Source organism: Sciurus carolinensis, chromosome 4 (assembly GCF_902686445.1).
Source record: "Sciurus carolinensis chromosome 4, mSciCar1.2, whole genome shotgun sequence".
Taxonomy (NCBI): domain Eukaryota; kingdom Metazoa; phylum Chordata; class Mammalia; order Rodentia; family Sciuridae; genus Sciurus; species Sciurus carolinensis.
The window spans coordinates 8280169-8302587 of NC_062216.1; the positions used below are offsets into that span (position 1 = coordinate 8280169).

Below are 22419 nucleotides of genomic sequence, written 5' to 3' on the forward strand. Positions count from 1 at the left end.
CATCTGCATAACAGAGAGAACATTTGGTCTTTGGTTTTTTGTGTTTGGCTTATTTTGCTTAGCATGATATTCTCCAACTCTATCCAATTACCAGCAAATGCCATAATTTCATTCTTCTTTAAAGCTGAATAATATTCCATCATATATATATATATGCATGTGTGTGTGTATCAATCATATTTTCTTTATCCATTCATCTGTTGAAGGGCATCTAGGTTGGTTTCATCGTTTGGCTATAGTGAATTGAGCTGCTATAAACATTGATGTGGCTGTGTCACTGTAGTGTGCTGATTTTAAGTCCTTCAAGTATAAACCGAGGAGTGGGACAGCTGGGTCATATGGTACACATTTGTTGGAGGTCACCTATGGCTGAGTGGGCACATGTCCTGGGGTATCCTTGAGGGAAGCCTAGAGAGAGAACAGAGGTGAGACTGGAGAGGGGCAGGGTGCTGAGCCATGAGGAGAGCTCTGGATTACTCTGAGCATGTGAGAAGCTGTGGAGGGTCAGCAGAAGAGGAGCGGATGGGCACACGGGGCTCTCAAGGAGCACTTTGGCTACTGTGTGAAGAGGGGCGTTTATGGGCAGGAGTGGACAGTGGAGACCAGCATCAATGCAGACGAAGGGGTGGTGATGGTGAGGACAGAGGGTCATCCTGTAGCCCCAACCACTTGGAAATACCTGAGGACAGCGGGGCCTCCCTAGGGCGCCAAGCGCGTGCTGCAGCTCTGAGTCCAGCACAGCACCCTGGAGGCTCAGGAATGTGTACGGATGGTCAGGTCTCTCCGATCGACCATGGCTCTAGGTTTGTGGCTGCTGTTCTTGATCCTAACTGGGTCGACAAAGCTGAACTTTCCCACCCTTACTTTTGGGCAGGGCCCACCTACACCCCTAAACCTGACCCAGCCTCAGAGGCCAGCAGTGGGTTTCAATGGGACCTTAAATCCTCCTCTTGCCTGGGGCTTGCAGACAGAGCTCCAGAAAGTTCAGGGTTCAGGTAAAACTGAGGCTCCCCGAGGGTGGGTACCCACCATGCTTATCTCTAATGGGCCACGAACTCAATGAGGCTCCCACATTAAGGGAGAGTAAGGAGGCGGAGCTGGGATAGCTAGTTCAGGTCCCACTGTGCGGTGCGCAGCTCTGACCTGCACCTGCTTCCTTTGCCCTTTGTTCCTCCCTGTGGGTCATCCGCAGGTGTCATCCTGAGGGAGGGTCGGTGGATCTGTTCTGACCCGGGATGAGGGCTCCTTTGCAGGCTCCCTGATGTAAGGGGGACGTACAGGCTGTGATGGGTAACTGGGCGCTCCTACTTGCCCCGCCATTCAGCTGTGGGAGCCTGTGCAGGTGAGGTGACCTTTCAGGGCTCCAGCTGATCCTATCTGCTATATGGTGACATTAGTACTACCTACTCACCACCTACGTATGGCCACCAGGAAGTGGCACTTAGCGGAATGTCACGGATGCTAATTCCCACCTTCTCTAGAGTGCAGCAGAGTGTTAACTCTATTGGAATGGTCCCCCTGGGCCCTGAACCCAAGGAAGCCCAACACCCTCCGGGCTCACCCAAGATGCTTAGCTGGCAGGCCCTGGAAGATCATCTGGCGCCACTCTCCCATTTTCCAAATGAGCACACAGGCCAGGACGGGAAGGACTTGCCTAGGGCTCCAGAGGTCAGATTTCTTCCGTGACCTGCCCCAAGCACCATGTCCTTGGACCGAGAGAACCTCAGAACCCCATCCAAGTCTCTGGGACCGTCTGTGCCCACGCAGGTGGGAGGGCAGGCCGACCCAGGCAGGGACCGTCGCGGTCCTTCTGCAGCCCCCGCCCCCACCCACGCTTCTGTGTTCTGTCCTGTGTCTCCGGCAGGTATATCCGCACCATGTACCTGGGGATTCAGAGCCAGCGGCAGAAGGAACACCAGCGACGCTTCTACTGGGCTATGATGTACGAATATGCAGACGTCAACATGCTGCGCCTCCTGGAGACCTTCCTGGAGAGCGCCCCCCAACTGGTGCTACAGCTCTGCATAATGATCCAGAAGAACAGCGCAGAGACGCTGCCCTGTGAGTGCCCGCCCCGGCCACGCCCCGCCCAGGCCCCGCCCCGGAGCCGCCGGGCCCCGCCCCCGCCCCGCTCCCAGGGAGGGCCTGGCACCTCCGCGCGCACTGCGAGCCCCAGCCTGAGTCCTCGGGACACGCAACTCTGGGCCATGCTGACGGTGCCTAGGCAGCACAGGGGTTTCCCAAACCCCGAGGGCGGCCCTCGGGCTCCCCAAGACACTGTCCGCTGAGCAATGCGGATCTGGGTCTCCAGTGCGCTCGGGTGCAGTAGAAGCCAGTCAGGCCCCCAGCAGAGCCGAGAGCCCTGGGTCTCCCAGCCAGGCAGGACGGCCCCTTCCCTCTGGAGCTGGCCCGATCCCGGTGTTCCGTGGGATGCAGAAACTCAGGCCTAGAGAGCGCATAGGACTCCGGGAGAATGGAGTGGTAGGCGTACAGGTGGTTGCAGACATTGTGAACAGTGGTGCCTTTACTTCAAGCTTATGTAGAGGTTTCACTTGTCAATCAAGTCTGAAGTAACTGTGCTCCTACTAAAGTTGGTGGAAGGGCTGACACGCTGTCCATGGCCCCACCAACACCTTCCGGCACTAGTGACCCAGGTGTTTGTTCTTCAAGGAGCCTCAGAAGCTCCTCGGTAGACATCGCGGTTTCTGCAGCCGTGGGAAATTTGTAAGGCACCCTTGGCTGGCAGAGAAGTGCTTGCAAGGCAGACTGCGCGGGTCAAGGCTCTCGGGTCACACCACAAAGCTGATGGCCAGCCCAGCCTCCAGGAGCCACTCTCACACCTCGGAGCGCCTACCAGGGGACAGCAGCTCCCGTGGGGAACAGGGTCTAGGATGAGAAGAGGCCAGAAATGCTGACTGGTTGGAGGAGATGGGGTATTTGGTCTGGGAACACTTGGACTACCTGAATCCCCCCGAGGGAAGGGCTGTCACGGAGCCATTCTGAAGGGCAGTGCAAGCCGAGACAGGAGTTCAACAGGTGAGGGGCATTCTGTCTAGCAATGCAAAGACCAGGGAGTGGTGGGCTTCTCTGGTATTCAAAGCAGAGGTTGCTAAAGAGACTCAGCCCAGAGGTCACAACCCCAAAGGCTCACGTGAGCTTGATTAGCTCAGCAAGGCAGCAGGGGGAGTGGGTTCACCCTCTGCCCCTCCTCTCTCTGGTTAATGGCTGTTCTCCTGGGCTCTCACCTTCAGCCCTGTCAGGCCTCATACAGTGTTCAGCTACCTGTTGTTGGTGGTGATGGTGCTTTCGTTGTAGACACTTCCTGAATGGACTCCGACCTTTCCTGGTGAGATCTGGTCTAACGGGTAGGCCTTGTGATGCTCCTGACTTCTTGATACTGTTGATGCTGTAGGTGTTTAGAAAGGTCAATCGTGCTACCACTACCTCTTTACTAGTCAAGTTGTCCATTGGTCTTGCCCTGTGCCAACCTCCCCAACTGTTACCCTCTCTCTGTCCTCTTGTCCTCACTGATCACTGGATTAACGGTACAATATTCAGCCTGCAAGATGGATTTGTATCTAGTTTTCCCACAAATGGAGACACAAGTGAAATAATCATGATAATAATAATGACATTATGCTGGAGCTGTTTGGAGGTTTCTGGGCTGTTTTCCTTAAATCTAACATCTGAGAAGTTTAAATAAGGATAAAACAGACTAAAGAGTATAGCATCTGATGTTCCATTTACACTGCTTTGGAAGGGAGCCTGGTGTGTGGGAAAGACAGGCAGATGAGGCGACTTCTGGCTCTGCCATGCACTGTCTTCATGACGTGGGGCACGTGCATTTCCTAACTGTGCTACCTCATCTGTAAGTGGGGATGATAGCTACTTTGGGGGCTGTTGTGAAGGTCAAATGATCCACCCACGAACCTGCACAGAGCATGGCTTGGCATGTTTTGGGTGCTTGATTCAGTCGGTCCTTCCACAAAGTATATTAAGCCAGGTGCCACAGTATGTGCTGAGGAACCACGGAACAGGCAGGCATGGCCCCCACCCTAATGCGTCTTCCATTTTCTCTGGGGAGACAAAGCAATGAAAGAATGTGGGGATCCAGAGTGTTGGGAAATGAAACAGTGGGTAGATGGAGGTTTCTCTGGAGGGGAATCCAAAGGACGTGGCCGGGTCCTTGGAGGCGGTGATGGAAAGGTGGGAGTTCTAACTGGGCACTCTGGGGTGGAGGGCCCCTGCAGGAGAGGGTCTGGGGATGGATGGAGACTTGACAGCCCCATCACCTACCTCACCCTCGGCTTTTCTGATGGGTCTGCATGAACACTGGCAGGCATTTCTTGCAGGGGGGACTTGCTGCCCCCCACAGTGCTGGAGCAGGTCTGCTTTTTGGTTAAACCCGCTCCGAGTAGCTGTCCTACTTATTGAACTCTGACGGCCACTTCCTCTATCATCCCAATACCACCGTGCGTCGGGTACTGCCAGGCTGGGAGTGTGTTTGTAGACACCTGCGCCTGTAGATCTTATCCACAGATATGTGTGTAGGTGCTCTGGGAGCTCAGATGTGAGGGTACCTGTTTCTGGGGACACACTGAGAAGGTGGCATTTGATCTGGATGGATGAGCAGGAGCTGGCTTGGAAGGGAAGGTTGGGCATGGAACTGAAAATGCCAAGGACTCCGGGGGGTGGGGGGAACGGCTCTGGGTGCCTAGGGCACGGTTGGTTCAGGGAGCGTGGGGGACAGTGGTGGTGCTGCCAACCATGGTTAGTACCTTTGGGGAGCTCAACTGTGTGCCAGAGACTAGTCTAGGAGGTTTACGTGGATTAATTAACCTTTGAGGTAGACACTTGTGCCATTCTCATTCTGTGGGTAATGAAACTGAGGTCCAGAGAGGTCAGGACCTCTGCACATGCCCCAAGATTGTTGGTGTAGACTGGGTTCTTACCAAGGTACCTCAGCTCCCAAGCCAGTGCCCACAAGCAAGCGCAGCTATGCTGAGTCTTGAAGAGACAGCCTTGTGTGGATTCTGAAGGAGCCAGTCACTGATGCAGGGAGGAAGAGACTAATGTGTGCCGTGGTCATGCTGAACACAGATATGTACCCACTGGCACCAGTGTGCACTGGTGTGTGAGCCCCAGATGCCATCACACTGGCTGGGCCAGAAGATGAAGCTTCTGCCTCTTGTCCTATGAGTCCCTGCCATAGCTTGGCATTGTGAAATGCCCACAGTCTTTGAGAACATCTTATTTGAACCACCTCTTCCAACCACGTAGGGAAAAGCATTGCTATAGAGCTAAGCTTGACCTGACCGGGAAGCAAAAGAATGGACCTGAGACTTAGGACCCTCCCAGTATTCCACCAATGACACAAAAGTCACATCCTTTGGCCTGGCCATTTCTTGAGGATCATTTCTACTGGTGCAGACAAGACATGAGGACCACCAACTCTGAAGAAATACCAGAAAAGTGGTGACACACAGGCACCTACCCTGAGAACCCTGAGTCTCTTGGGATATAACAGAAGTCCAGCCTCTTCTAAGGTTACCTGCCCATCTGCCTCCCTACACCGAACATCACTTCCTTCATGCTAGGAGCTGGATTTTCAGAAATTTATGTAGTTTAACATTTATTTTATAAAAAAGGAAGTTGAAGCTCAGAAAGACCAAGGAACTTGACCAAGGTGACTCACCAATTAGTGGGAGGGTTGCAGTTGAAATCCAATGCCCCATTGGAAACCCATGTTTCCAATATGGTGCACATTCCTTGGTTCTTCTTAGAGTCCTCTGGCCTTGAGAAGCCAGAGCACCCCTGAGAAGCCTCAGAAAACCCCAGAATTCTCAGACCCTCTGAGGCACATGTGCCCCTCGACCCTCTAATTCAGCTAGGTGGTAATTCTGGTAGTCCTCGAATGGGATGAGGGCTTGCGCTGGGGCCATACTTTGAAGGCAGAGTGGCCTGTGACCCCAGGACAGGATCAATTTGGGCCGTGCAGTGAGCCCTGTTCAGGGACGGGGGCCTCATCAAGGACCTGCTTCCTTTCAGGGCAAATGTTTCTCTCAGAGGTGATCAAGGCAGACTTTGGCTTGCTCTCTTGAGTGACAATCTGTCCTGCGACACTTTGCAGGATCTCTGGGGCCCTGCGAGTGGAAGTGGAGGTCTGCCTCCATAGAGCCACGAGCCCCACTCCTTTTCTTTAATATACAGGAAGCTGAAGCTAACACAGGAAGGGAAGTGGCCCAAGGTCCTCAGCAAGGAAGGCACTCTCAGCAGGCTCTCCTGCTTCTGGCCACCCTGGGCCTGCAGTTGAGACAGCATGGCACGTGGAGGCTGTGGTCCAGATGCCGGCCTTGCCCGGGAGTTCCCCACCCCCACGCCTTCCATCAGTGGCCACATCCAGGACCAAATTCATGTCAAAATTTAAAGTATCTTTACTAAGACAAAGAAGTATGAGAAAATCTTAAGCCTTTCATTTAAACGTCGACTTTCCTTTAAGCAAATATTGAGCCCAAAGACACAATTAGCAGTCTTTGTTTCCGTCTCTCTGGTGTCCACCTCTCTACTCACTTCTTTCTTAACTTCACATCAGGCTTCTTTTACATCAAAAGCCCTTCCAGAGACTGGTGCTCGAGTTCGCATTCGCTTCTTTTGCTAGCGAGAACTCTGACTGACAGCATCTGAGCAACTCGGAGAGATAAGCATCCGTTACCTTTTTTCTGCTCCCATTAAGCTAAAATGCCTGGGCCTTTCTCTTCAGCTGCCTGTGCTTCTTTCTTGTCCTAGAAAAGATGAAGCGCTTCCTACAGGAAATCTCGGCTAGTCTACTGCTCTGCTTCCTGCCCAGGCGAACCCTTGGCAAAAGGGCAAAGCTGCCCAGGGCTGCAGGTGCAGGAGAGGCTAGGGGCCTGCTCGTGGCTGTGGGGTCCACCCAGAAGACCCCAGCCTTCCTCTGCCCACAGGGCAGGACATCAGGGTCTCTGCTCTTGGGTCTTTTTTTTTTTCTCATGCGAGGAAATCTCTAGGGACATTGGCTGTCACTCTGTTTTGGACACATTGTCTTAAACACATTGTCTTAAAGTCTTAGTCCACTTTCTGTTGCTGTAATGAAATACCCAAGACGAGGTAATTTATAAAGAATAGAAGTTCATTTGGCTCACAGTTCTGGAGTCTGAGAAGTCCAAGAGTGTGGCGCTGGTGTCTGGGAGTGCCTTCTTGTGGCGTCATGACGTACTGGAAGGCTTCAGAAGCAAGATGGGGCAAGTGTGCTAGCTCGGTCTCTGTTCCTCTTCTTACAAAGCCACCCATGCTGTCATAGGGCCCTACTCTCACGCTTCATTTCACCCTAATTGCCTCCCAAAGGCTCACCTCCAAATCCCGTTAAATATAAATTTGAGGATTAACACAGGAGCCTTGGGGGGACCATTCAAACCGTTGCATTTATTCCTTAGGATCTTGGTTAAAATGGGGAGAGGTTCCCACCTGGGAAGCCACCGTGATTTGGCAGTGGGAACTGAAGGTCGTGGGTCTGTGGCCCACACCAGAGCCTTGAACTTCCCTCTTTGTTTTCTCATACACAAGAAGTAAAATTTGTTACTGAAACAACCAGCCTGCTGCATCAAACAACTTTGGATAATGATGACCTTGTCCAGAAACATAAGGGGTTTCTGTGCCCCAACTCTTGCCAGTGCCCAGTGCTACCCAATGGGGAGCCTTCTGAGTGAGGTGCTTCTCTCTGATTGGCCCTGCACTGACCTGGGGGCGGGCCATTTCCAGGAAATGCTCCAGGCTCTCAGGCCCGGTAACTGGCTCTGCCTGCATTTGACTGCAACTTCCAGGCAGCCCACTGTACTTCTTTGACGTGGCTACAGGCACATAAATGAAGAAAAAGATGTCCAATTCCCTATTGGCCCCTTCTCCTGGCTGACCTGCGACATCTCCATCTTGAAATGGACAGAGGCACAGGGAAGGCGAGACCTCCTCTGGCAGGGCACAGATGTGGCACTCTCGTTTCCCCAAGGATGGCTGCCCTCCAGCTCTACTTCTTCTCCTCCTCTTGCAGTGATGCCTTGAGGAATCTGCTTGGCATCTGCCCACAGAGTCCCCTGGCCAGGCAACTCCAGCTCACAGCCCTTCCTGGGTCCAAATCTTCTGGTTCAAAGTCACAATGAAAACATTATGCTGTTAAATGGAATTTGCAGTGATTTTAAACGCAGATCTAAATCCTGTCACTGCCTCAGTTCAGCCCGAATCAGGCCCAGGTTGCCCTGACAACTGGGAAGAGGGAGGGTCTTAACGCAGCAGAAAAAATATGAGAAAGTCCACCTAAATTGATCTCATTAGAGTTAATGCAGTTGAAATGCAATTGGTCGTTTGGAAGTGATTGTGCACGAACTGCCAGAACAAAGAGGGATGTGGGGCTGGCTTCCTGAGCCAGCACAGGTGACCTAGGTGGCTCCCCAGGGGAGGGCTCTGAGGGCACAGGTTCAGAAACCTGAGCAGGGACAGGAATTGGACCCTTTATTCCTTTATTTAGGAACTACTTGTCAGTCACCTGTTAAGTGCCTAGCATGGCTGTAGGAGCTGGGGACAGATAGAGCAAGAAGCAAGACAGGCGAACCCCTGTCCTCCTGGAGCATACGCTTGGGGAAGGAAGTGATGCACAGAGCAAATATTTTGTTTTGTGTATTGGAGAAGAACAAGCTGTAGAAGAGAGGCAAAGCCAGGCAGAGAGGGGAAGAGCAGCAGGGTTGTGTGCAGTTTCAGTAGGTGGCCAGGGCGTGCAGGAGGGGAGGGAGCCCCCAGTGATGGAGGCAGTGCGGAGTGGGGCTAACCTGCAGGGGTCCTCAGGGGTGGGTGGGAGCCCTCTGCTGCACAGCTCACACAGCTGCTCCCTGTGAGAGCTTCCCTTCTGTCCTGCACAGGGATGCCCCTAGCTAAGGAGCACCTCATCCTAAGTCCTCTGAGCTGAGCTGACGCTGCAAGGGGTCCTGGGCCGACTCTTGATTCTCATCTCATCTGGGCTCGGCAGCAGAAGTGAGGGCAGCAGGAACTCCTGAAACCTCTCTCAGCCCTGGCCAGCCACGTTGCTAAGGAAGGGGAAGTGGGGAAGTCTCCGTGAGCCGTGGGCAGTGGCGCGCTTTCCTTATGAGGCTAGAATTCACACCTCGGAGGGACTTCCAGCTCCAGGAAAGACTGTAGCCCTGAAGCTCATATTTATACTCCATGTACATTCTATATATATTTATGATCTATAAATGCATGCATATATATAATATGTGTATATATAGAGTGTGTATGTACCAAAGATGTGCCTACATGTTCTATATTCAGAATTCATTGCGTACTCAAAGTCTTTATTTTTACCCTTGGTTAACAAACAGTAAACTGGGACTCAACAGCTCCCTCACCCAAGAACACACAGCTAGACCCAAGGCTGTTGTAGCAGAGCCCTTGTCCCTTACAGGGCTTCTCACTGTTCCAAAGCTGTCACTTCTGAGAGCAATGGGGTATCGGCCTGGCTGGCTGTTTGCTCCTCAGTGAGATGGGAGTTAGTAGAACTCTCCAGGCTGAGTAGACAGCCTCCTTCACAGTGTGCTTCAGACCAACTAGGAGCCGGGCTCCTGCAAGCTTGTGCCGTACCAGCTGAGCGGCTGACATTTGTTCTAGAATCTCTAAGGCTTGCCTCTATCCAGCTGGCTGTGAAGATGGTATTTTGATATCTCTGACAGCATCTTAAAGGAAGAAACAAGTGAAGCGGAGGCTGGAGTTAGCTCTCCTCCTGCTGGGTCCTTTATGTGCTGGTGTTTGACCTTGAAGCTCCTTGAGGGGAGGGCCACTACCACCCCAAGTGGCCACAGGGCCCTATGTGGGCTGCTCCAGCACCCGGGAGGGCCCCAGTGATAGTGCTCACAGTTTCCTGCTTCCCTGGCAGCTGCAGGGAGATGCATTTGGGGGTTACTGCTTAAGACTGGAGATGGTTCTCCAGTAACCAACCACTCTTCACCAGACTAGGGGAAACAATTTCTCATGGCTTCTTGCAGTCCCTGCATTATACGCCAGGCCTCCTTCAGGAGATCCCCATGCTCAGGGGAACTTCTTGGAAGGCCTGACCCTCCAGTATTAGACACAGCAGATTCTGTCTGTTTGACTTCTATAGAACCCTGAGGACGGAGGAACATCCTCTCACAGGGTGTCCCAGCCCGGTGCCCGTGGATCTGGGGTTGGGATTTGGGAGACGTCCTGTACATCTCAGGATGCTCTGAGCCTCCACCCCCAGGTGCCAACAGTACCAGCACCAACTTATGAGATCTGATGTCTCTACAAAGTCGCCCCTGCTGGGAATGAGTGCCCTGCTGTTCAGTGAGTGATTGTGGGTGCTATTGGCTCTCTACCCTCTAGTCCTGGGACCTGTAAAGATCGCTTTGTATGCAAAAGGGACTGTGCAGACATGCTGAAGTGCAGGATTTGAGATGGGCAGACCATTCTGAAGGAGGCAGGAGATCAGAAGCACAGAAAGCAACGTGACAAGGAAAACAGCACTGTGGGCTTTGGCCATGGAGAAAGGGGCTGTGAGCTGAGGAATGCAGGCGGCTGCAGAGCTGGAACAGCAGAAGAGTTCTCCCCAGAGTTCTTCTGCCAGCGGGCCCCTGCCACTTCAGACTCTGCCGCCAAAATTGGATGACCATACGTTCAGCTGTTTTTGGCCAAATAATTTGTGATCATTTGTTACAGCAGCTGTAGAAAATGAACAGTGGGGCAGGTAGATTAAACCAGAGCCATAGTTGAAGCAACTGTGCTGTGCTAGCCTGAGGCAATCCCAGGACAGACAGAGAGATGGGTGTGTCTCCAACCTCCTGTGGTCAGGATGTCCACAGGACATCCTGCCCGGGGTTGATATTTACAGTGCTGCTTGGAAAGGGTAACTGGGAGGCCTCTGCTCAAGAGTTATTCGCTGGGTGACTGTGGACTCGGAGCTCAGAACAGATAAGTCAGTTTCTCTACCTTCAAAGATAAATGTTGGTTCTATCCAAAGGGAAGTCACACAGGAGGGAAGGAGAAAATCCACAAAGTGAGGCTACGAAATAGTGGCCACCAAGGAGGAGGCGACGCCTGGGCCAAGCCTGGGGAATCAGGAAGAGGGAGCAAAGCTGGTGCACATGGGGTCGAGCGACTGTTTACAGCCTTGCAGGTGGGCATCGCCCTTTGTTCTGCACCGGATGCTGAGCCTGCCCCTGCATAGATGTCTCTCCCTCAGTCCTTGCGGTCGCCTCATGAGGGTTTTCAATTACTGTCACCTTTTCACAGATGAGGAGGGAGGCGAGATCAGCCTCCTGTGGTGGGAAGGTGGCAGCTCTGGCCTGGCTCTGGAGCATGTTGCTCACCTGTCTCTGTGAGCAGCTTGATCTCACCGGTCCTGAGCACAGGCCACGAGTCCCGTGTGGACACGGGCCTTGGGCACTACGCATGGCAACTTGAATTTGAGTTTGTTGGGGGCAAGAACTGCTGGATGGTCTTCTCATTGTCTTTCAGGACAGTGGAGACTTTGGAGTTGGGTGTACTAGCTTTGAGTCCTCCTCTCCAACAGCTTGAAATACAGGTTTTATGACAGACTAGGTATGGCAAAGTCAACAAGGCAGGAGACAACTGCCATTGGAGAGAGCCTGTTCTGGATCCCAGTGTTACTGTCCAGGGTGTTGGGCTCATTGTCTCCATACAGCAAAAAACTGAAGAGCAGGACAGAGACAGCAAGCTAGAGGTAGGTTTATTACAAAAGTGAGGTAGACTTCTGTGAAGAGAAGGGGCCCTGGAGCTGAGAGTCCAGCGGGGGAGTTTTGGCCTGTCCCTTTTATGGTCCTTGGAATGTCCTCCTTCCCCTGTCTCCCCGCTGTCCACACGCTCCTCGCTGTTCTTGATTGGTGTCCCCTGTGTCCACGCGTCTGTTTTAGATTTTCTATTGGACCCTTGCTTAGGATCACGAGTATGGAAGTGTCTGACTGATCGGGTCCCTGCTTGTGTCCAGGAGTTTCGTCAGGCAGGATGTTGACCTCACTGGAAGACCCTGCTCCTTCGTTCTGGCCCTGGCCCCACCTCCTCACTAGCCATCCTGCCCTGGCTGCCTATGCCCTTCCACGTCTCCCTCACCAGGAGCGGGTACACCGTGCATCCATGGGTGGGCGTGCAGGAAGTGCCTGGTAGGTCAGAAGGCAGAGGGAGGGCAGAACTGTAGGTAAGAGCTTTGACTGGGGTTTCGGTGGGAAGAACAGGCAAGGCAGGGTACTAGGCTGAGGATCGGCCGCTGTGAATATTTTCAGTGGGCCCTGCGGCATAGGCTGGTGATCAGGGCAGGTGGCTCAGAGGTAGAGCTCCGCAGAGGAGATGGTGGGGTGTGGATTCTGGATGATGTGGTTGCATAAGAAAGGTGAGACTACAGGCACAGGGGTGGCGATCTCGGACATGTCTAGGCCCTCCAGGGCCAGCAAGGCCCCAGATGTTAAAGTATCAGAAAAATGTGCATAATATAGTCTGCATGCTGTTAAATAAAAAGACCTGCTTCATACAGGAATTCTTTTACCTCACTGAGCCTCAGTTCCCTTTTCTGCAAACTGGGGACACAGACATTCTGATGAGACTATGTCAGGATTAAATGAAATGGTGTGTGAAGCATTCAGCATGGTATCTGATATATTGGGAACCTTCGATAAATGTTGGTTCATTTTCTCCCCTGCCTTTGGCTTCCAAGGCTTTCTTTATAAAGGACAAAGTACCAAAAGAGGGCACCAGGGAAGACCCTCCCCCATTGTCAAAGAGAAGCCAGTCTTACTGGCTAAGAGGGGGTCACGTCCCTTGCCCTGGGCACCCACTTCAGAATCTGAGGAGAGCTTTGGAGTCTTCCATGAGAAAAGCATCCAAGTGGGTTTGCACAGAATTCCACAGGACCAGCCTACCCTTGGGGCATTCTCTTCTGGGAATAGGAGAACTAAAACCCCAAAAGTAACAAGAGATTTGTTGTATCAAAGTGGTGGGAAAGGCCAGGGTGAAAGGCAGGGTGAAAGGGAGGGCGTGTGGGGTGGAGGTAGCAGTTTTAAGTGTGGCACTCAGGGATGGCCTGGCCAAGACGCTGGCCTTTGAGTAAAGATCTCAGCAAGGTGACGTTTGGGTGCAGATGTGTGGATTTGGGGAAGAGCACTCAGGCAGAGAGCTAGCCAGTGTAGAGGCCCTGAGGCAAGAGCAAGACAGGGCCTCAGAGGACAGGGGACCCTGCATGGAGGCCTTGCTGCTGAAGATCTTAGATCTGAACTTGTAAATGGGCTGACCGAGAGGTGGATGCAGGGACCCAGCAGGTCCACGTGCAACTCCAAGGCACCCCATCATTGGGGCCCTGGAGCCCGCCCCCCGAGGTCGTGGCCTTACTGGAGTGGCGTGGCCCGGTGCTCAGGGCAGGCTGGCCATGCGGTGAGCTGCTCTCCCCAGGGCCTCCAGCCGCTGCCTTCACTTGGTGTTCATTGTGTGTGGGTTGCGGGTCACTGTGAGGCCTCCCTTTCCTGGAGCGTGACCAGCCATTCTACCAGGCATGGGCAGCCATGGGGAGGGACATGCTGTAGCTTAGTCATTCTGCCTGCTGTAGGGTGAATCATGTTGGGGTAAGAGCAGATTCAGGGAGACCAGCTCGGGGGCCATTCCAAGAGTCCAGGCAAGAAAGATGAAATAGAGGTGTTACCTCCTCCAAAGTTGCCTGAACTCTCAAGTAGGGCTCCCAGGGCGGATCCTCAGTGTTTCAGGCCCACACATATGACTTTGTCAGTGCTTACAGAGAAGATCAGAGAGCTGACATGTGATAGCCAGACTGGTAAGAAGTTGATGTATAAACCTGAGTCCTAATTTCCCTATTTCGTGAGTGAGGATGGGGAGATATTGTTCCCACTGATGAATGAAGAAATCTGAGTTTGGGATTCAGGCACATCTGCATTCAAATCCTACTTTTGCTCCTTTCTGACTACCTGATACGGAAAAGTCCCTTGGCCTGTGAGCCTCAGTCTCTTCATCTTAAAATTGGCCTACTGCCTCAGATTTGCAGGGAAGAATAATTGAGTTAATACATGTCAAGTGTCTAGCTTGGAGTCTGGGCCAAAGCAGCTGTTCAGTAGAGGGGAAGTATTATTACTATTGAAGACTTATTAGAAATTAGCAGATGACATGATATGCTAGAGCTGGGAAAGAGGTGTTTCGCATAAACCATTGTAAGACTGCAGGCTCTTTACCAGAAACTGCCTTCAGTGGCCAGTTTAGAATTCTATCTGCCTCAGACCTTCTTTCTTATTCTAAAGAGCTTTTCAGCCAGGGATGGTACAACCCTCAGATTTCGGTTCCCCTGAGGCTCCACAGTCCTCCCTCCTGTGCTGATCCCATGCTGCCTTGCTTAGTCAGGGATTTTCCCAAACTCCCCAGCCATGCAGACCTGTCAGCTCTGAGGGTCACAGCTGGAGGTGGTAGACACTACCTCGTCCACTCTGGCCCTCCCTAAAGGCCAGTCCTGGAATATCTGAGGTGCCATGTGGACATCTCACAGAGACCACATCCTCTCCAGATACAGAAATGGAGAGAACAGGTTTTGCAGGGTTTGTGCAGGGTTGCATTCAGAGAACACTCTTGGGTGTGCAGCTGCTCTTACTGTGTGCATGCTTTCTATTATTGTGCATGTACTTGAGGTGCATGTTTTGAAAGCAGACTGCTTGCTTTGTCGCTTTTGCAAGTGCGTCAAAAGCACAACCCTGACTGGTAGCCAGAGAACCACCGTGGGTGGCTTCACCAGTTTGCCTGCCCATGGCTGTGGGAATGTGAAGCCTGGCCCTTCTAATTTGCCTAGATACTCACCAAGCTTTCCAAGAAGGCTGGTTGATCTGGCCAGTGGTATGCTGGGAAATGTTTAACAAACAGCCCTGGGCAGCACTGGGAAAGCCCTGGTGAGTAGTGTTTGCCAATTTCCATGGTGTAAATATTCTCACCAAGCTCCAGCATGACATCAGATAGCCTGCAGAATCTCTGACCTTTCACTCATGGCTGATCCTGACTCTGGACAGGAGCAGTCCCGGGCTCCAGGTTTACCAGCTATGTGACCTTGCTCAGCATCTTTGAGGCTGGCTCAGGAAGACCAGGATGCTTATTCCCTGTCCCAGTGGCTGCCTGTAGGGGAAAGTGCTTTCAGGATCGCTCCCTTGTGCACACCTGGGCGGAGGCCAGGAAGGAGATAGCCTTCGTGCTTGGAGAGGTGGTGGGCACAGCTGCCTTATCTTTTTCTGGGAATGTTTCCAAGAGGAGTCTAGGCTCTTTAAAAATGTAGGAAATGGGGGGATTTTGATGGATGGAGAGGGAAGACAGCCACTAAAAGGAGCTCAGTGCAGGGAAAATACACACCCTGAGTTGGTCACGCAGATGGTGCAGTGTCCCCCAGCGTCACTAGCACGGTGGAAGGGGGCTGAGTGGTGGACACTGTCCTTGGCATGCAGATGGGCAAGGGGCCAGCCATGCCTGGGTCTTGCTTTGGGGAATCTCTAGGGCTACAGTGCCAGATGGCTCAGGAGGGCTTGCCTCGTGGAGAATGGCTGCCATTGCATCTAAGTGTCTTCACTTCCGCTTCACTTTCCCCATCTGTTAGGAGGGATAGTATGGCCAGAATAAGAGGGCTTCCATAAAGAATGCACGGCTGCCAGTCAGGATGGCAGGAAGGCAAGCAAGGGACAGCTAGTTGTCAGGGACGGAGGGGACTCCAATCCCTAGTGTCACATGGAGTCAGGAAGAGAGGCCCAGAACCATCCTCAGTCCTCCACAGACCCCTCCTAGAGGCTGGTCGACCTCCAGAGAGTTCCCAGGTGAGGTGGGGATGGAGAGCAGTGGTATGGGGAGTGAAGAGAGCCAGGCTGCCTAGAGGGTTGGAGCCGAGACAGACAGGGGTGACGTCAGGAGAGGATGCAGGCCAGGGGCTGTTCTCTGAGCCCGTGTCTGGTGCTTCATGCTGATGGGAAGGAGTGGGAAGAAGGAGCTGGGGCGAGGGTCCCTGCGTGGCTGCTCTTCCTTGCTGGTCCCTGTTCTGCACTTAGTGCCTGTTCAGTTCCTTTAACTGTTTCTGCAACATGTAATTTGGTGGTGGGGTTGGGTGCCCCGTGGCAGAGGGTGCTGTGGGGCGGCTGGTGACAAGCCAGGCCTTGCACATCCCGTTGTGCCAACCAAAGCCCCGCAGTGCCCCTGGACTCTCAGAGGTGCTTGCTGGCCATCTCCAGTGCTCCACTAGCCTGTGGTTCACAGAGTGCTCCTCTCAAGAGGCAGGTTCTTGCAGGAAGCTCTGGCCATCTCTTCTTTCCTCCTGACCCCTTTCTAGGGGAGCCTCAGGGCTCCCTTTTGCTGATGGATTGAGGTAGCTAGCCTGGCCACCCTGGGTGGCAGCCTGACCCTGTCCTGATCTTATGGATCTCTGCCTCCCTGCCTTGCCCTGATGGCCAGGCACCCTGCCGCCCCTGACCTTCCTCTGCCTCAAACGTCCTGACTCTTCCTCCTCATCTGCTGCAGCCAGATTTGAGTCCCATCTTTCCACTGTCACCTCACTTTTCCCTTTTCCCCTAGCAGCAAAAGTTCAACTGCAGAGGACCTTTAAATATAGCGTTGAGACCACCAAGTTGGGCCTCTCCCATGATTGTTTGTTGCTCCACTTGGGGGCCCAGGGTGTGGTCATTACATTTACGGAGCCTGGGACCTGAAGCCTTCCAAAGGCAGTTGTCCCTGCTGAGGCTCCAGCTTAGCCATTCTTCAGCTGACTTGCTGGGTGGGCAAACTGGAAGCTCCAGTTGCTGGTCTGCGCCAGGGAGAGAGTAAGCCGTGAAGGGCACTGCCCAGAACTTGTCGCGTCCTGACAAGAAGCCTCCAGTGGTTTCCAGTCTGGTCCTGGGAAGGCACCAAGTGACGTGCTGTGAGTGGCAGTAGTTGACCAGAGGTGCTCCCAGGCCCAGGCATTTTCCCGGGCCTCCCCAGTTGTCCTGGGTTGAGCTCAGACAAGACAAAACCTTCCGGGTGAGCCACTGCAGAGGAAGAACACTGCACTTCCTCTTGGGTAATGGGACGCACGCCGGCCTGTGAGGATTGACTACTTCATGGTGAAAGGTGATGGCGGCTGTTTCTATTGAAGTCGCCTCTTTTCTGGGTTTCAGTGTTACTCTACTGAGGAAAGCTGGGTCGAATTCAAATTTGGATTTTAGCTCAAATAATCAAGGGCTCTCAGATTTCCATGGCCACTACGCTTCTGGCCACTCCCGCGAGACTCAGATCCGTTGGTGCTTTTTTTCTTACCCTCACCTGGCCATTCATGAAGGCCAGCACTGGGTACCTGTAGTGCAGTGGTCACTTTCAAGGCCACCAGAGTGGGACTATGACTTTAACTCCTGCTTCTCTCTCTTGGTAGGTGTATGCTACCAAAATCAAAAATTTTTAATTCAAGAACTTTTAAAATTTAAGAATTTTTTTCTTACATATTTTTATTTATAAAATGAGATTAAATAGAGAACTACTTCAGTTTCCCGAGGCAACCGCCACAAAGTACGCAGTCCTCTTGGCTTCAACAACAGACCATGGTTTCCTCCCGGTTCTAGAGGCTGAAGATCGACCAGGTCATGGTGTCTATGGGGCTGATTTTCCCTGAGGCTTGTTCCTCTGCTTGCAGATGCTGCCTTCCCTGTCCTCATGTGCCCTGCCTCTGCCCACATGACCCTGGTGTCTGTTCAAACTTCCTCTTCTCCACGGACACCAGGAAGATTGGGTCAGGGCCACCTGCATGACCTCCTTTCACCTTAGCCGCTCTGTGAAGACCCCGTCTCCACATTCTGAGGTACTGAGGCTCTGGACCTCTTGCAGACATTTGGGGGGACACAGTTTGCCCATCACCAGTTCATCTTTCACAGGGTGCTTCCGGGGAGACCCTGCTGTGAACGCTCAGGGAGTCAGGCCCGTGTTGTCTGGACAGCCGGGCACCCCCGGGAGGTTTCAGAGCATGGAGCCCACCTGCCGTCCTCTCCCTTCACAGCTCATCCCTCTCAGCCTCACCCCTGTGAGTCCCCTGGGTAGCTGGCCGGCCAGGCACCCTCCTGTGGTGGCCCTCCCCAGAGGACTTGCACTTGTGATCCTGTTGGTTGGTGATGCCACAGGTATTAGCCAGGGAGAAGATGCAGAAGCGGCCAAACCATGGACGTTTGATCCACCCATGAAGTGACAACTGATGAGCTCTGTGGGGGCGGGCTGAAAACAGGGCAGTCTGACGCCCACGTCACTTCTTGAGCTCCCAGAGGCAAAGCGTCTCTCTGGTGTGAGCATCCAATGAAAATCCTCATTTCTGAAGGGGACTTCGAGCGGGCCTGGGTTTTCTGGTCTCCTCTCTGGGATGGGCTCAGCCCTCTGGCAAACCAACTATGTATGCTTAGAGCCTTGGTTAGAATGGAAAGTTCTTTGGTGCGGTGGTGAATTAGGAGGCAGCTGGGGTGAGGGTTTGGGCCACCCTCAGCCAACCTCCTCCCCACATGATGCCTGCTGCCGGCAGCAGGAGGGTGGGCACTGCATGGGCACGAGCCCCATCTGCTGCCCCAACTGCCCGCCCAAACCCCCATCTGCTTCCTGTGGAGTGAGCAGGAGCCTGGGTTTGGGATGCTCCCCTGGGCTGTATGGTGGGTGATTCCTAACGTTACCAGGTCCGGAGCAGCTGAGGCAGCAGCAGGGCAGGGCAGGCTCCAGGCCTCAGCATCCCCGTCTTCCCCGCGCCACTTCTTGAACCCTCCTCGTAATTCAGCGGTGACGAATCACAACATTTGGGGACCATTTGTGTCAGTATCCACAGAGAAAATCAGAAACCTCCACCACGAACCGGGCAGCGCCTGGCCAGTGAGGCGGCAATGAATTCAGCAACACACAGTAAAGACAGAAGCCAGAACAGAACAACATGGTGGCAAAGCCAGCCTGGCAAGGGTGGCCTGGAGGTGAAGAAGATTCGGCCCTGCTACTCGTGACCGATGTACATTTGAGTTCCGATCTGCTTATGTTTGACACAGATGGGGTTAATGTCACCACATGCAGGACAGTGAAGGCTGAGGGCCCCCCTTTCCGCACCCTACTCTAATGTAAAGCACACTCAGAATTAGACCCCACTGGACTGTGCTCTGGTAAAGCTGAGCTGCTTTTCTTGTTTTATGAGCTCAGCACTCATGTTTTCCTGAATGGAAAGTTATAGGGACAATAATAGATCCTGCTCTACTTGAAGGAAGCCCCAAGCCACACCTTCTTCTCATTCTCCTTCCACGGGTTGCGTTCCCACCAGACGTGTTACTATTCACATCAGGGAATGAGTTCAGCCTGATAGCGGGGGAGTCATAGGACATTTGGGAGGAACTTCCTGAGAGTTTTCCAGTGTTGGGAATAAGGCTGGTGCAGTCTACCAGGAGGTGACTCTGTGTGCCTTGTGCCAGAAACCCACAACCTAGATCAGGTGTGCCCGAGAGGACCTGTCCCGCTCTCTGCCCTAGCCTGACAGCATGAATGCAGCTGGGCTCCAAAACTTAGCCCAGGAGCCCCGCACAGCCTCTGAGATGCAGCTGAGGGGCCTGTGTGTGCCACGAGCGAGGTGGGATATGTAAACGTCCCACATTGAGGACTGTCCAGAGAAGCGGGGGAAAGCACCATCCCAGCTCCTAAGGGGTATTCCGAATGGTTTTCATGGAAAAAATGGCATCATTTCTCATCCCTGCTGTTTGTTTGGAATTTCAGTTGTTATTACGCAAGCTGCACATGCTCACTGTAGCTGTCGACTGCCCAGCTGTTTTCTGTGCCCGTGCCAATATTCTGGCTTGCACCACAGTTTTCTGCAAGCTGAGACCCTGAGCTGATATGAGAGGAGGGAAGGAGGGGGCCTTCTGTGACGGGACTGTCCTGCAGCAGGACTTTGATTCTTCTTTGAGGTTTGGATTGTTGCAAGGAGGTGGGTAGGGACCCAGGGAGAGCAGGACAGGAGGGTCTGCAGCAGCCGAATTGGCCTCTGTGTTGTACAGGGCTCCTGGATCCGTTCTACTGGCTTAAGGAAAAAAAAAAAGGATTGGGTATCTTTGATTTTTGCCTGGAAGAATGTAACAGGGGAATCGTGCTCTGGGATGGGGTGGGGGTAGAAAATGTGGTTAGGAGATAGCTGCCAGTGGGTGGACATTCAGGTCTCCCACTGCATTTAGTTCTGAAATTTTAGGCAAAAGAGGTGTGACGGGGTCTGGCTTGAGAGGAGATTGTATGACGGCGGTCCTAAGGACTGCTTGATCACGGCTGGATCTGAGTCCAACAGCTGCCGCCGGTGCTCCATTTGACTAAGTTGCAAATATCAAGTAGGCAGAGTAAGAAATAAAACTTCTCGTGGCAATCAAAGTACCACTTGGGGTGAGACACTTTCAAACTCTCTGAATCTTTCTCCCCCGGGGGAAATGCAGGAAGCACAGAGACCTTGGAAACCTCACCACCAGCGAGGGGAGAGGCCGCCCTGAAGCAGGAGTCGCAGCACAGTGGATGTGCGGAGGCCCAGGGAGACCAGAAGGAAGGGCAGAGGTGGCTGAGCCAGGTCCTTGACCAGGGTGGCCATAGGTGGTAGATGGGGAGAAGCCAAATGGATGAAGTTTCAGGAAAGGGTTCTGTGGAACTTGGAGTCAGAAGAGGAAGGGGCACGGGGTGGGTCCAGCTTTGCAGAGGAGAGTGGGTGAGGAGCTGGGGTAGGGAGTCAGCAGTCAGTCTCTATAGTTGGCCATCTCTTCTGTGGATCCTCCAAGAGCACAGGTTGCTGAGGGCAGATGCCCCAGTGCTGGCTGCACGTCCACATGCAACGGGGTCCCCTAAGATAGAACCCATGCAGACCTGTCCATGGTACACGTGGCCCCGATTCTCAATCCCTGGCCAAGGGCTCCAGCCTCAACTTCACACCCAAGCAGCAAAGCTCCTGAAATTCCAGGCAGGGCTGTTGAGACTAAAGCTAGACCCCAAGGCTGGCAGTGTGGGGCGCGATGGGGCACCAAGTCTGGTTCCTGACTCTCTGTTTCTTTCTCCCTCCTCCTTTAGATCACGGTGTTTGTGGGCGTCTCCTCAGCCGGCAGCCCCGCTGTGCCCCGCGGTTGATGTCCGAGGTTTTGACTGTGTGGATTTGTGTCTTTCCGGCAGGTGTCTCCTCTGTGACCTCCCTGATGTCCCTGGCTTGGGTGCTAGCCTCCTATCACAAGCTGCTGCGGGACTCCAGGGACGACAAGAAGAGCATGAGCTACAGAGGGGCCCTCGTCCACCTCTTCTGGCGCCTCTTCACCATCTCATCCCGAGTTATCTCTTTTGCCCTCTTTGCTTCCATCTTCCAGCTCTACTTCGGGATCTTCGTGGTGGTGCACTGGTGCGCCATGGCCTTCTGGATCATCCATGGCGGGACAGACTTCTGCATGTCCAAGTGGGAGGAGATCCTCTTCAACATGGTGGTAGGGATTGTGTACATTTTCTGCTGGTTTAACGTCAAGGAAGGGCGGACTCGATATCGAATGTTTGCATATTATACGATAGTCTTGACCGAGAATGCTGCCTTGACGTTCCTTTGGTATTTTTACAGAAACCCGGAGACCACTGACTCCTACGCGGTGCCAGCACTGTGTTGTGTCTTTGTTAGCTTTGTGGCTGGGATCGCACTGATGCTCTTATATTATGGCGTGCTGCATCCCATGGGGCCACGGGCTAAGATCTTTGCCAGCTCCTGTTGTGCCGAGCTGCTCTGGGGCATCCCTTTGCCCCCCGATGTTGAGCCCATGGCACCTCAAACCCCTGGGTACCGGGGGACCCAGGTCACGCCCACCAGAGCCGTGACGGAACAACAGGAGGATCTCACGGCTGACACTTGCTTGCCCGTTTTCCAAGTGAGACCCATGGGGCCCCCTACCCCGACGGGGCGTCCTTACCATCCAGAAGGGCCCCTCATTAAGATTGACATGCCAAGAAAGAGGTACCCAGCTTGGGATGCCCATTTTGTGGACAGGAGGCTGAGAAGGACTATTAACATCCTACAGTATGTCACCCCCACGGCAGTAGGCATTCGCTATCGAGACGGGCCACTCCTCTATGAGTTGCTGCAGTACGAGTCTTCACTCTGAGGGCACCTGACCCAAGCTGAGAAGGGGACCTTAAGTGTGGTTTGCGGTCAAGGCCGCCTGCAAGAAATATAACCCTCCCTCCCCCCGATACACAGAACCACCACCACCACACACCACCACCACCCACACCACCACCACAAGAGAATTAAGTCACGTCCCCTTCAGATAAGCTTCCTTTCCAGTCGCTGTATGTATACAAAGATATTCTCTATGTTTTGTAAGTAAAAACAAAAAGAAA

General features: G+C 53.2%; 1 protein-coding gene across 1 annotated transcript in view; it reads left to right on the forward strand.

Moving 5' to 3' along the window:
• The window catches only part of Xkr6 (XK related 6), a 244250-nt gene extending 222069 nt beyond the window's left edge, over nucleotides 1–22181 (forward strand). Inside the window, 2 exon segments of the mRNA XM_047548271.1 lie at nucleotides 1865–2061; nucleotides 21217–22181. Of these exon segments, the coding sequence (XP_047404227.1) occupies nucleotides 1865–2061; nucleotides 21217–22181 (1162 nt within the window).
• The last annotated feature ends 238 nt before the right edge of the window (nucleotides 22182–22419 follow it).